The 14,555-nt window shown below is 47.8% G+C and overlaps 1 protein-coding gene across 5 annotated transcripts in view; it reads left to right on the forward strand.

Annotated features, from left to right (window-relative positions):
- cep350 (centrosomal protein 350) overlaps window positions 1–14,555 on the forward strand; it is a 132,710-nt gene that overhangs the window by 16,974 nt on the left and 101,181 nt on the right. For all 5 annotated transcript variants that reach the window (XM_034217728.1, XM_034217724.1, XM_034217727.1 and 2 more), the window contains exons 8-10: window positions 1,265–1,378; window positions 8,047–8,175; window positions 12,227–12,340. In XM_034217728.1, the coding sequence (XP_034073619.1) occupies window positions 1,265–1,378; window positions 8,047–8,175; window positions 12,227–12,340 (357 nt within the window). The remainder of the gene's footprint in view (window positions 1–1,264; window positions 1,379–8,046; window positions 8,176–12,226; window positions 12,341–14,555) is intronic.

The raw sequence follows: 14,555 nt of genomic DNA on the forward strand, positions 1-14,555 counted from the left end.
AGAGACATGAAGAAGAGGGGACACATGTTGATGTAGAGGAAGAGGGGACACACGTTGATGTAGAAGAGACATGAAGAAGAGGGGACACATGTTGATGTACAAGAGACATGAAGAAGAGGGGACACATGTTGATGTAGAAGAGACATGAAGAAGAGGGGACACATGTTGACGTAGAAGAGACATGAAGAAGAGGGGACACATGTTGATGTAGAAGAGGGGACACGTGTTGATGTAGAAGAGACATGAAGAAGAGGGGACACATGTTGATGTAGAAGAGACATGAAGAAGAGGGGACACATGTTGATGTAGAAGAGGGGACACGTGTTGATGTAGAAGAGACATGAAGAAGAGGGGACACGTGTTGATGTAGAAGAGACATGAAGAAGAGGGGACACATGTTGATGTAGAAGAGACATGGAGAAGAGGGGACACATGTTGATGTAGAAGAGACATGAAGAAGAGGGGACACATGTTGATGTAGAAGAGACATGAAGAAGAGGGGACACATGTTGATGTAGAAGAGACATGAAGAAGAGGGGACACATGTTGATGTAGAAGAGGGGACACGTGTTGATGTAGAAGAGACATGAAGAAGAGGGGACACATGTTGATGTCGAAGAGACATGGAGAAGAGGGGACACATGTTGATGTCGAAGAGACATGGAGAAGAGGGGACACATGTTGATGTAGAAGAGGGGACACGTGTTGATGTAGAAGAGACATGAAGAAGAGGGGACACATGTTGATGTCGAAGAGACATGGAGAAGAGGGGACACATGTTGATGTCGAAGAGACATGGAGAAGAGGGGACACATGTTGATGTCGAAGAGACATGGAGAAGAGGGGACACGTGTTGATGTAGAAGAGACATGGAGAAGAGGGGACACATGTTGATGTAGAAGAGACATGGAGAAGAGGGGACACATGTTGATGTAGAAGAGACATGAAGAAGAGGGGACACATGTTGATGTAGAAGAGACATGAAGAAGAGGGGACACATGTTGATGTAGAAGAGACATGAAGAAGAGGGGGACACATGTTGATGTAGAAGAGACACGAAGAAGAGGGGACACATGTTGATGTAGAAGAGACATGAAGAAGAGGGGACACATGTTGATGTAGAAGAGACATGAAGAAGAGGGGACACATGTTGATGTAGAAGAGACATGAAGAAGAGGGGACACATGTTGATGTAGAAGAGACATGGAGAAGATGAAAAAGTGTATTTTGCATAATAGGTGACCTTTAATGTCTTTACTTCCAGGTTTCAACAGCACTGAGACGAAGATCCAGACTCCTGATGGGAAAGTCTGGAAGGAGGAGGAGTTCCATAACCTCAGCAGAGAAATATACAGAGACCTGTCCCGACAGTTTGCTGGTGAGCTCGGGACACACACACTTTATTTTCATTACAATCATTCGCATTTTCAGATATGGTCAGGGTGTCACTGTTTCACTTCAAAACATGGACTTGTTTATCAGGGTTCCCGCAGGGTCTTAAAAAGTCTTACATTTGATAATCAGAATTTAAAGCCTTAAAAAGGTCTTAAATATGATTTAGAAGGTCTTAAGATGATGGGATGTGAAAGGTACTTCTGTGTTTCGATCGCGTCTAAATGTGTTTTGGGGGAATGTCCGGGTTGCAAAGTAACCAGTACGGTAATAGTGTCAGTTCCCCCAACAATCTGTATTGAAATAAATCAACCTGGAACCAGTAATCACTAACTTTGTTTCCCCCCCCGCCCCTTATCGGAGAACACCCAGCTAGTAACCTAGCAACCAAGCTTCAGCTAGCTGCAGTCAAACTCATGTCTCTTCGAATCTACTTACAAATAAATATGGGGAAGTGTCAGTTCAACCGAATTTGGTTGGAAAACATCGATTTTAGTGCTTGGTTGAAACCAGTGGAGGGAACGTGTTTGAAGCCCGCTGCACCTTTTGCAAAAATAAATTGGCGTTTGTTTTGCTAATGCAGCGTTAGCTAGAGCAGCAGCAGCTAATGTAGCGTTAGCTAGAGCAGCAGCAGCTAATGCGGCGTTAGCTAGTGCAGCAGCAGCTAATGCAGCGTTAGCTAGAGCAGCAGCAGCTAATGTAGCGTTAGTTAGTGCAGCAGCAGCTAATGTAGCGTTAGCTAGAGCAGCAGCAGCTAATGCAGCGTTAGCTAGTGCAGCAGCAGCTAATGCAGCGTTAGCTAGAGCAGCAGCAGCTAATGTAGCGTTAGTTAGTGCAGCAGCAGCTAATGTAGCGTTAGCTAGTGCAGCAGCAGCTAATGCAGCGTTAGCTAGAGCAGCAGCAGCTAATGCAGCGTTAGCTAGTGCAGCAGCAGCTAATGCAGCGTTAGCTAGAGCAGCAGCAGCTAATGTAGCGTTAGCTAGTGCAGCAGCAGCTAATGTAGCGTTAGCTAGAGCAGCAGCAGCTAATGCAGCGTTAGCTAGTGCAGCAGCAGCTAATGTAGCGTTAGTTAGAGCAGCAGCAGCTAATGTAGCGTTAGCTAGAGCAGCAGCAGCTAATGTAGCGTTAGCTAGAGCAGCAGCAGCTAATGCAGCGTTAGCTAGTGCAGCAGCAGCTAATGCAGCGTTAGCTAGAGCAGCAGCAGCTAATGCAGCGTTAGCTAGAGCAGCAGCAGCTAATGTAGCGTTAGTTAGTGCAGCAGCTGCTAATGCAGCGTTAGCTAGTGCAGCAGCAGCTAATGTAGTGTTAGCTAGTGCAGCAGCAGCTAATGCAGCGTTAGCTAGAGCAGCAGCAGCTAATGCAGCGTTAGCTAGTGCAGCAGCAGCTAATGTAGCGTTAGCTAGAGCAGCAGCAGCTAATGCAGCGTTAGCTAGAGCAGCAGCAGCTAATGTAGCGTTAGCTAGAGCAGCAGCAGCTAATGCAGCGTTAGCTAGTGCAGCAGCAGCTAATGTAGCGTTAGCTAGAGCAGCAGCAGCTAATGCAGCGTTAGCTAGAGCAGCAGCAGCTAATGTAGCGTTAGTTAGTGTAGCAGCTGCTAATGCAGCGTTAGCTAGTGCAGCAGCAGCTAATGCAGCGTTAGCTAGTGCAGCAGCAGCTAATGCAGCGTTAGCTAGAGCAGCAGCAGCTAATGTAGCGTTAGTTAGTGCAGCAGCAGCTAATGCAGCGTTAGCTAGTGCAGCAGCAGCTAATGCAGCGTTAGCTAGTGCAGCAGCAGCTAATGCAGCGTTAGCTAGTGCAGCAGCTGCTAATGCAGCGTTAGCTAGTGCAGCAGCAGCTAATGCAGCGTTAGCTAGTGCAGCAGCAGCTAATGTAGCGTTAGCTAGTGCAGCAGCAGCTAATGCGGCGTTAGCTAGTGCAGCAGCAGCTAATGTAGCGTTAGCTAGTGCAGCAGCAGCTAATGCGGCGTTAGCTAGAGCAGCAGCAGCTAATGCGGCGTTAGCTAGTGCAGCAGCAGCTAATGCAGCGTTAGCTAGTGCAGCAGCTCCCTCAACAACACCGGGGGACCTCTGGGCGACGCTTGAGTCTACGTCAACCCTAAAAGCGGAAGTGCTGTAGACGCTAAATACCGTAGCTGAACACCAATCATACAACAGCATGAATACAGCAGAGCTCTGACATACGCACACACAGAGAGACACAAACACACACACAGTTCTGTGTACTGTTATGCGGTATTTCTTCTTTCCTAGCAATTTTCCTTCATACTTTCTTGCCGTGAAATGGGTCTTAAATTCTATTCAAAGTGGTCTTAAAAAGTCTTACATTTGAGTTGGTGAAACCTGCAGGAACCCTGTTTATGATATTTCACCTGGGCTTAGAGCGGGGATCATGAAATGAGTTTTATGTGGAAAACTACAGCGATCGGTAACTCTGATCTGCTCTGGTTCTTGTATGTTCCCGAGCTTTTATCCAGTTTGTTTTGGACCCTCTGGCCTGGAGTATATTGAGCTGACTGTAAAGATGCATTAGCAAACTATTGATTGCACTGAATGCATGGCATGGAGTTATAGATCTGTACGAGGTCTAGATAGATTGGATCAGCTGTTTTCCATAGAGGAGTGTTGCATTCATTTAATTTAATTTCAAACCTTTATTTAACCAGATTGGTCCCGTTGAGATCATAGATCTCTTTTTCAAGGGAGACCTGCAGCATATAGGTTCCACATGAAACATAAAACAATAAAGGACATCATACATTATATTTACAGGATACATTTACATAGTTATAGACGTTTACAAGTGCCCATAGTATCAACTATAAATAAACACGATGTTTATTCAAAGTCTCTGGTAGAGATGCACCAATTGATTTTTTGTTATTTAAGTCTGAGCTGCATGTTCCACATTTAGCTTGTTCCAATTTTCATTCAGTGCAATATAATTAAACACTTTTCTTAAATGGAAGATAAAATTGTATCTTAATTATTAAACATTCACTTTTAAATAACTTCCATTTTCTCCAAAACCCCACCAAGTTATGAGACTTATTAGAACCTTGTTTTTAAGGTGACTCCGCAGCCTTATTGTGTTACAGATAATAAGCTTAAAGGTGACATGGCATGCTTTTCTGGTTAGTACCCGTCCCCTTGTGTTATGAAGGTTTGTATGCATGTAAACGGTGTGCAGAGTCAAACCCCTCAAAGTGCACCCTGTAGCGAGTAAAACTCTAACCCAAAACGCCTCGTTGGAGATACGTCACCGTCCATTTGATTCTTCCGGGTACGCATGATGTCAACCGTACCCGGAACGAAATGGACCAATCCGTGGAGCCGTTACGTTACGTCCGCGGAGCCGTTACGTTAAGCCCCCGCTGATTGGTCCAAATTGACCAATCCACGGACTTCCTTACACACTCAGTGCAGGCAGCTCTGCTGATCTCTCCTCCCTGGCTGCAGGCTGATAACAGACAGTTGGGATCGCGGCGAAATTCTCTCTGCAGACCCATTCTCTCTGCAGACCCATTCTCTCTGCTGACCCGTTCTCTCTGCAGACCCGTTCTCTCTGCAGACCCGTTCTCTCTGCAGACCCGTTCTCTCTGCTGACCCGTTCTCTCTGCTAGACCCGTTCTCTCTGCAGACCCGTTCTCTCTGCAGACCCGTTCTCTCTGCAGACCCGTTCTCTCTGCAGACCCGTTCTCTCTGCAGACCCGTTCTCTCTGCAGACCCGTTCTCTCTGCAGACCCGTTCTCTCTGCAGACCCGTTCTCTCTGCAGACCCGTTCTCTCTGCAGACCCGTTCTCTCTGCAGACCCGTTCTCTCTGCCTCTGCAGACCCGTTCTCTCTGCAGACCCGTTCTCTCTGCAGACCCGTTCTCACTGCAGACCCGTTCTCTCTGCTGACCCGTTCTCTCTGCAGACCCGTTCTCTCTGCAGACCCGTTCTCTCTGCAGACCCGTTCTCTCTGCAGACCCGTTCTCTCTGCAGACCCGTTCTCTCTGCAGACCCGTTCTCTCTGCAGACCCGTTCTCTCTGCAGACCCGTTCTCTCTGCAGAACCCGTTCTCTCTGCAGACCCGTTCTCTCTGCAGACCCGTTCTCTCTGCAGACCCGTTCTCTCTGCAGACCCGTTCTCTCTGCAGACCCGTTCTCTATGCAGACCCGTTCTCTCTGCAGAACCGTTCTCTCTGCAGACCCATTCTCTCTACAGACCCGTTCTCTCTGCAGACCCGTTTTCTCTACAGACCCGTTCTCTCTGCAGACCCGTTTTCTCTACAGACCCATTCTCACTGCAGACCCGTTCTCTCTGCAGACCCGTTTTCTCTACAGACCCGTTCTCTCTGCAGACCCATTCTCTCTGCAGAACCGTTCTCTCTGCAGACCCATTCTCTCTACAGACCCGTTCTCACTGCAGACCCGTTCTCTCTACAGACCCGTTCTCTCTACAGACCCGTTCTCTCTGCAGACCCGTTTTCTCTACAGACCCGTTCTCTCTGCAGACCCGTTCTCTCTGCAGACCCGTTCTCTCTGCAGAACCGTTCTCTCTGCAGACCCATTCTCTCTACAGACCCATTCTCACTGCAGACCCATTTTCTCTACAGACCCATTCTCTCTGCAGACCCATTCTCTCTACAGACCCATTCTCACTGCAGACCCGTTCTCTCTGCAGACCCGTTCTCTCTGCAGACCCATTCTCTCTACAGACCCATTCTCACTGCAGACCCGTTCTCTCTGCAGACCCGTTCTCTCTGCAGACCCATTCTCTCTACAGACCCATTCTCACTGCAGACCCATTCTCACTGCAGACCCATTTTCTCTACAGACCCATTCTCTCTGCAGACCCATTCTCTCTACAGACCCGTTCTCACTGCAGACCCGTTCTCTCTGCAGACCCGTTCTCTCTGCAGACCCATTTTCTCTACAGACCCATTCTCTCTGCAGACCCATTCTCTCTACAGACCCATTCTCACTGCAGACCCGTTCTCTCTGCAGACCCGTTTTCTCTACAGACCCGTTCTCACTGCAGACCCGTTCTCTCTGCAGACCCGTTCTCTCTGCAGACCCGTTCTCTCTGCAGAACCGTTCTCTCTGCAGACCCATTCTCTCTACAGACCCATTCTCACTGCAGACCCGTTCTCTCTGCAGAACCGTTCTCTCTGCAGACCCATTCTCTCTACAGACCCATTCTCACTGCAGACCCGTTCTCTCTGCAGACCCGTTCTCTCTGCAGACCCGTTCTCTCTGCAGACCCGTTCTCTCTGCAGACCCGTTCTCTCTGCAGAACCGTTCTCTCTGCAGACCCGTTCTCTCTGCAGACCCATTCTCTCTACAGACCCGTTCTCTCTGCAGACCCGTTCTCTCTGCAGACCCGTTCTCTCTGCAGACCCGTTCTCTCTACAGACCCGTTCTCTCTGCAGACCCGTTCTCTCTGCAGACCCGTTCTCTCTGCAGACCCGTTCTCTCTGCAGACCCGTTCTCTCTGCAGAACCGTTCTCTCTGCAGACCCATTCTCTCTACAGACCCATTCTCACTGCAGACCCATTTTCTCTACAGACCCATTCTCTCTGCAGACCCATTCTCTCTACAGACCCATTCTCACTGCAGACCCGTTCTCTCTGCAGACCCGTTCTCTCTACAGACCCGTTCTCTCTGCAGACCCGTTTTCTCTACAGACCCGTTCTCTCTACAGACCCGTTCTCACTGCAGACCCGTTCTCTCTGCAGACCCGTTCTCTCTGCAGACCCGTTCTCTCTGCAGACCCGTTCTCTCTGCAGACCCGTTCTCTCTGCTGACCCGTTCTCTCTGCTGACCCGTTCTCTCTGCAGACCCGTTCTCTCTGCTGACCCGTTCTCTCTGCTGACCCGTTCTCTCTGCTGACCCGTTCTCTCTGCAGACCCATTCTCTCTGCAGACCCATTCTCTCTGCAGACCCGTTCTCTCTGCAGACCCGTTCTCTCTGCAGACCCATTCTCACAGCGTTTATCAACCTTTTTCTTACTCCATATCAAGCCACACTTATTGTTTCTACTTCGGCTGTGACTTTGTGTGTGCTCAGCGTGAGTTTGGCTGTGTTTCGCTGTGTATCGCTAAACAAGGAAATCACACCTCCACGGAGCTCAGCGCGATTCACAACGTCCCGACCAATCGGAGCACACTGGGCTCACAGCGAGGGGGGGGGCAAGAGCTGCAACGAGCCGTTTAGTGGAGAGAGTGAATACACATACTTTACAGAGATGCTGTATGCGAAACAATGTGAGTTTGGAAAATTGCACAGTATAAATCTATTCTAGTAGACCTCAACAATGGAATTATGATCAGTGGAAATGGCCATGACACGGGACCTTTAATGTATTTTTCACTCGCTCTCAACTTCCACACTGCTGTGCTGCCATAATGTGCCACTTCTGTTTCAATTAGACATGAAGAAAATGGATATGATCAGTAGCCGATCGATCAGTGCCTCTCTAGTTTTGGTTTATTACATCAGAGGCACCTTACCTTGCCCCAGGGCTTGTTTTTCTAAGTTGTATTCTATGTTTATTTAACACCTAGAATGTGCGGTCAGTGACAGTCTTACTGTTTGCCGGATAGCTAAAACTCATCAGCAATTTTCTTTAGTTGAATAAAGAAATATATTTTGTTGCTTATTGTCTGTGTCCAGAGAGCACCAGATCCAGACAGCAGCACCAGAAGGAACAGAGAGCAGACAGATCCAGAGAGAGGAGGCCCCCCAAACCAGTGAGGAAGGTCCACAGAGCGGCCCCTTCCTCTGAAGCAACCGCCAAACCAGGTAATCCTCAGATCTGTGACAATAAGGAAGTTTACTAAGTGGAACCATCTAGCAGGAAGTGATCCCAGGTCGATGCTTATGGACCAAAGTAGAGATGTCCCGATCACGTGATCGGGGATCGGAGCCGATCACGTGATTTTCAAAAGATCGGGATCGGGAGAAAAAAATCGGGGATCAGGAATTCTTTTTTTTAAATAAAATATTTGTATTATTTTATTTAATGTTACAAAACTAAAATGACCATGTTCACGTCTTAAAGTCATCCTGAGGCCTTAGCTTTGGTTCAAAATGACTCAACATCATGTATGTGTTGCTTCTGTTGGGCTTGTTTTCAGACCTGGTTGCTTATTCCTCTCAAAGCAACAGAGTGGGCGCAGTGTCTAATAGTAGCAGCTAACGAGAGGCTACGTTCAGCTGGTGACTCGGGAGTCGGGACAGAGAAAATGTCAGGAGTTTGGAAGTATTATGAAATTGAAAGCGAAGGCAGTGTAACAGCCAGATGCAATGTTTGCAAGGCGGAGGTTCCGCGTGGTGGAAAGAACAGAGCTACGTTCAACACGACCAATCTAACACGCCACCTGAGAAACAAACACCAACAACAGGACGAGTGCACAGCGGCCACTCGGGTAACGGCACGGAAGCAACCGACACTTTCAGAGGCTTTCAAAAGGAAAGAGAAACGGCCCCAGAACAGTGAAAAGGCCAAACAGCCAAGAGAGCTGAACTCATCGCGTTGGATGACCAGCCGTTAGCTGTTACCTTTCTTTCCTCTTAATGCATTGCATAAAGATCGGATCGGGAAACATCGGTTTCGGCAGATTGTGTGTGTGTGTGTGTGTGTGTGTGTGTGTGTGTGTGTGTGTGTGTGTGTGTGTGTGTGTGTGTGTGTGTGTGTGTGTGTGTGTGTGTGTGTGTGTGTGTGTGTGTGTGTGTGTGTGTGTGTGTGTGTGTGTGTGTGTGTGTGTGTGTGTGTGTGTGTGTCAAGTGTGTGATCCCCTGAAGAAATGTTCAGTATGTGTCACATGCAGTTTGTGTAACACACACATAGAAAAGTCACAGCCACATACTGCTGTTACTCTGCACAGCTCACACACACACACACACACACACACACACACATATTTACAAAGATGCTCCCAAATGGACACACGGCAAGATAAGAAGTACTTTATTGATCCCAATTTGCGGCATGTTTGCGTTGCAGCAGCATAAAAACACAAGGCATTGAACATTAGAGAAATTAAAAGACTAGAAATAAACAATCCAACATGTAAACAAATAGCATTTAAAAAAGTAGAGAATATACATGTTGAAATACAAATGTACAGTAACAAAATATAAAGCAGGATATTATATATATATATATATATATATATACATTAATTGTGTAAGGAATGGATTATTACATACTCAATTTAAAATGTACAATGGGAGTTTAAGTCCAGTTATCCAAGAGAAGCTAAGAGCAGAGAGTTCTGGTTAACACAAGCGAAGTTAACAAGCTCTCTTTTTGCAGGAGCACAATATTTCCTAAAGTGTATATGTGTTAAAATACAGTTTCCAACATTGTTGCGCTGCAGAGATATCCACGCCAACAAACTGTATTATTCAGATTTAACTAAATATGTTTTTGGTAAAAACATCGCAGAAATAATTCAGATGAATTGTGGATAGCGTCAAAGCTGAGTGCAGATGGATATCTCTGCCGGAGCTTTCATTCACTCCTGGTTTCTGCTTTGGGTTTCTTCCAACTCTTGTACTTGTCCCTGAAGTCTGGCTGGTTTCTATAAATAACTGAAGTCTGTGGCCAGGTTCAGTCTGCAGCACAAACAGCTGCTTGGTGAGCGCACGGCTTCACTACCAGGGACCTCTCTCGGGGTGATAGCTCTAGATTCAAGATTCAAGGCTTTTATTGCCATGTGTTCACAGCTACAGTGTAGATATGACCATGAACAGCTGAGGTCACTCCAACAGAGCAACACAATCAAACAGATCAAACAGTGCAGAATATTCTATATACAAGTAATTGGAATATTGATATAAGTTGCAGACAGATGAACGTTCAGGTGTTTAACGGTCTCATGGCCTGTGGGATCAGTCCATGTAAAGAGACATTTGATATTAAAGGTTTTCTACGCTCTTAAGCAGCCACACACATCTGACTCTCTGATCAGCAGGGATAGCAGTGTGTATAAAAAAACACATTTGTCTGCCAGATAGTCACTAAAGAGGAAAATGCACTGGAGGGGATTTCGGCAAACTGCAAAAACAATTCCTTTTTGTTTCATAACCTTCATGCAAAGTACACAGTCTTCATGTTTTTCACATCACTGGGTTTAGATCAAGTGACCATTTAGATTAGTCTCACTAAAGCAGTGCACCTTGTTTATCAAATGGTGTCTTTTCCCTTCTCTAATCACTGTTTGAATGTGTTGAAGTGAGTCTGTGCTGCTTGTGGTGGCATGTCTGCAGCCATGAGGTCAACATGGACTGTATTGAATTGCAACGCTCTTCCCCAGCAGCATCGGCGCGTTTCCACTGCAGGGCCTCGCACGGCTTAGTACGGTATCGTTAGGCCTTGGTAGGCCAGGCTCACTTTATGCTGCGTTTCCATTACAGTTTAGTAACCGGGGCAGTTACTATAGTAACGCATCTCATGCACTGATTCGCTAAGCTGAACAGCCAATCAGAGTGATTTATTTTGCAGACAGCCTTTGGCCGGCTGCTTCGGCCAAAAAGGTGTCGGCAAGACACGACGGTGCGGGACACACCAATCTGAGTAGGGCGACAGGACGCTCATCGTCGGCCAAAATCGGCTTGGTGTGTCCGGGCCTTTAAACAATGTCAACAAAGGATAGTACATAGTGTTTATTGATTGATTATATTACATATAGACCTTGAGAGCCTTGAAAGGTGCCTTTTTATAAGTAAATGTATTATTAATATGATCTTCTAGATGGATAGATACTTTATTGATCCCAATTTGTGAAATGTTTGCGTTGCAGCAGCATAAAAAACAAGAGAAATTAAGACACAATATTTCAGAAATAGAAATAAAATAGCATTAAAATTAGGGCTGTCAAGTTAACGCGTTAACGCAAAAAAAAAACGCGATTAACGCATGTGCATTTTTTGTCCTCGGCCGCCCCGTAGTTTCAGAGCGCATCGAGTTTAAAATACCGTCTACAAGCTGATGCTGACAGCCCCGCTCCTGCCGCCCGCTTGCTGCAGACCACACTTCCACGCTCACCGGCAGGCACCGACTGGCTGTTGGGAGGACCGGGAGGGTGTGTGTATGTGTGGCCGGAGCGAGCGAGAGAGAGACCTTACGTACATTGTTGTTGTTAGCATCTGGTGCTAGCTAGCTGCGCTAACAGATATAAGGAGCTGTTTAAATGAAAACAGAGGAGCGACATTTCGCCACAACTGCGCCGAGCACTTGACTTTATGCAGGAAGCCAGACAGTGGGACATTGTACGAAAAGTCAGCACACTCAGCACGGATAGTGCGCAACATGATTGCAGCGTCCAGGCAGCTCCGGTTCGAGCATATGCCTTGAGTTGCACATAGCTCCAACGATCCATCACACACACACACACACACACACACACACACACACACACACACACACACACACACACACACACACACACACACACACACACACACACACACACACACACACACACACACACACACACACACACACACACACACACACACACACACACACACACTGTATTGTATGAGAGAGGTTCCAGGTTGTTGTGTTTAATATTCATGAGAATATTTGTCATTGATCAAATGATAATAAACAAACATTTGCATAAAGCATATTTGTCCACTCATATGTTGATAAGAGTATTAAAAACTTGAAAAATATCCCTCTAAGGAACATTTGGAAGAGATAAAAAATGTGTGATTTAATTTGCGATTAATTGCGATTAAATATTTGAATCGACTGACAGCCCTAATTAAAAAGTAAAGATATACATGTGGAAAATACAAACGACTGTTGAGAATAAAAAATAATAATGTTGTCTCTCTGCAGTGATCAGCCCTGCGTCGTGGAGGGACGGCCAGAAGCTGGTGAAGATGGTTCTGGGTCCGGTTCCCAAGCTGCCCCGTGAAGAGGAGCTGCCAGCTGACAGACTGAGCAGAGCAGGTGGGAGACTGACCGCCACTACACTCTCTCTCTCTCTCTGTACACGCCACTACACTCTCTCTCTCCCTCTGTACACGCCACTACACTCTCTCTCTCCCTCTGTACACGCCACTACACTCTCTCTCCTCCCTCTGTACACGCCACTTACACTCTCTCTCCCTCTGTACAACGCCACTACACTCTCTCTCTCCCTCTGTACACGCCACTACACTCTCTCTCTCTCTCTGTACACGCCACTACACTCTCTCTCTCTCTGTACACGCCACTACACTCTCTCTCTCTCCCTCTGTACACGCCACTACACTCTCCCTCTCTGTACACGCCACTACAACTCCTCTCTCTCTCTCTTGTACACGCACTACACTCTCTCTCTCCCTCTGTACACGCCACTACACTCTCTCTCTCCCTCTGTACACGCCACTACACTCTCTCTCTCCCTCTGTACACGCCACTACACTCTCTCTCCCTCTGTACACGCCACTACACTCTCTCTCTCCCTCTGTACACGCCACTACACTCTCTCTCTCCCTCTGTACACGCCACTACACTCTCTCTCTCCCTCTGTACACGCCACTACACTCTCTCTCTCTCTCTCTGTACACGCCACTACACTCTCTCTCTCCCTCTGTACACGCCACTACACTCTCTCTCCCTCTGTACACGCCACTACACTCTCTCTCTCCCTCTGTACACGCCACTACACTCTCTCTCCCTCTGTACACGCCACTACACTCTCTCTCTCTGTACACGCCACTACACTCTCTCTCTCTCTGTACACGCCACTACACTCTCTCCTGCCCTCTGTACACGCCACTACACTCTCTCTTCTCTCTGTACACGCCCACTACACTCCTCTCTCTCTGACACGCCATACACTCTTCTCTCTCTCTCTGTACACGCCAACTACCACTCTCTCTCTCTCTCGTACACGCCCACTACACTCTCTCTCCCTCTGTACACGCACTACACTCTCTCTTCTCCCTCTGTACACGCCACTACACTCTCTCTCTCTCTCTGTACACGCCACTACACTCTCGTCTCTCCTCTTCTGTACACGCCACTACACTCCTCTCTCCCTCTGTACCACGCCACTACATCTCTCTCTCCCTCTGTACACGCCACTACACTCCTCTCTTCCCTCTGTACACGCCCCTACACTCTCTCTCCTCCTCTGGTACACAGCCACCTACACTCTCTCTCTCTCTCTCTCTCTCTCTGTAACACGCCACTACACTCTCTCCTCTGCTCTCTCTCTCTCTCTGTACAACGGCCACTACCACTCTCTCTCTCTCCATCCTCTGTACACGCCACTACAACTCTCTTCTCTCTCCCTCTCTGTACACGCCCACTACACTCTCTCTCTCCCTCTCTGTACACGCCACTACACTCTCTCTCCCTCTGTACACGCCACTACTCTCTCTCTCTCCCTCTCTGTACACGCCACTACACTCTCTCTCCCTCTGTACACGCCACTACACTCTCTCTCTCCTCTGTACACGCCACTACACTCTCTCTCTCCCTCTGTACACGCCACTACACTCTCTCTCTCCCTCTGTACACGCCAACACTCTCTCTCTCCCTCTGTACACGCCACTACACTCTCTCTCCTCTGTACACGCCACTACACTCTCTCTCCCTCTGTACACGCCACTACACTCTCTCTCTCTCCCTCTGTACACGCCACTACACCTCTCCCTCTCTGTACACGCCACTACACTCTCTCTCTCTCTCTCTCTCTCTGTACACGCCACTACACTCTCTCTCTCTCTCTCTCTGTACACGCCACTACACTCTCTCTCCCTCTGTACACGCCACTACACTCTCTCTCTCCCTCTGTACACGCCACTACACTCTCTCTCCCTCTGTACACGCCACTACACTCTCTCTCCCTCTGTACACGCCACTACACTCTCTCTCTCCCTCTGTACACGCCACTACACTCTCTCTCTCCCTCCTGTACACGCCACTACACTCTCTCTCCCTCTGTACACGCCACTACACTCTCTCTCTCCCTATGTACACGCCACTACACTCTCTCTCTCCCTCTGTACACGCCACTACACTCTCTCTCTCTCTCTCTGTACACGCCCACTACACTCTCTCTCTCTCTGTACACGCCACTACACTCTCTCTCTCCCTCTGTACACGCCACTACACTCTCTCTCTCTCTCTCTGTACACGCCACTACACTCTCTCTCTCCTCTGTACACGCCAC

Source organism: Gymnodraco acuticeps, unplaced genomic scaffold (assembly GCF_902827175.1).
Source record: "Gymnodraco acuticeps unplaced genomic scaffold, fGymAcu1.1, whole genome shotgun sequence".
In the NCBI taxonomy this organism is placed as follows: domain Eukaryota; kingdom Metazoa; phylum Chordata; class Actinopteri; order Perciformes; family Bathydraconidae; genus Gymnodraco; species Gymnodraco acuticeps.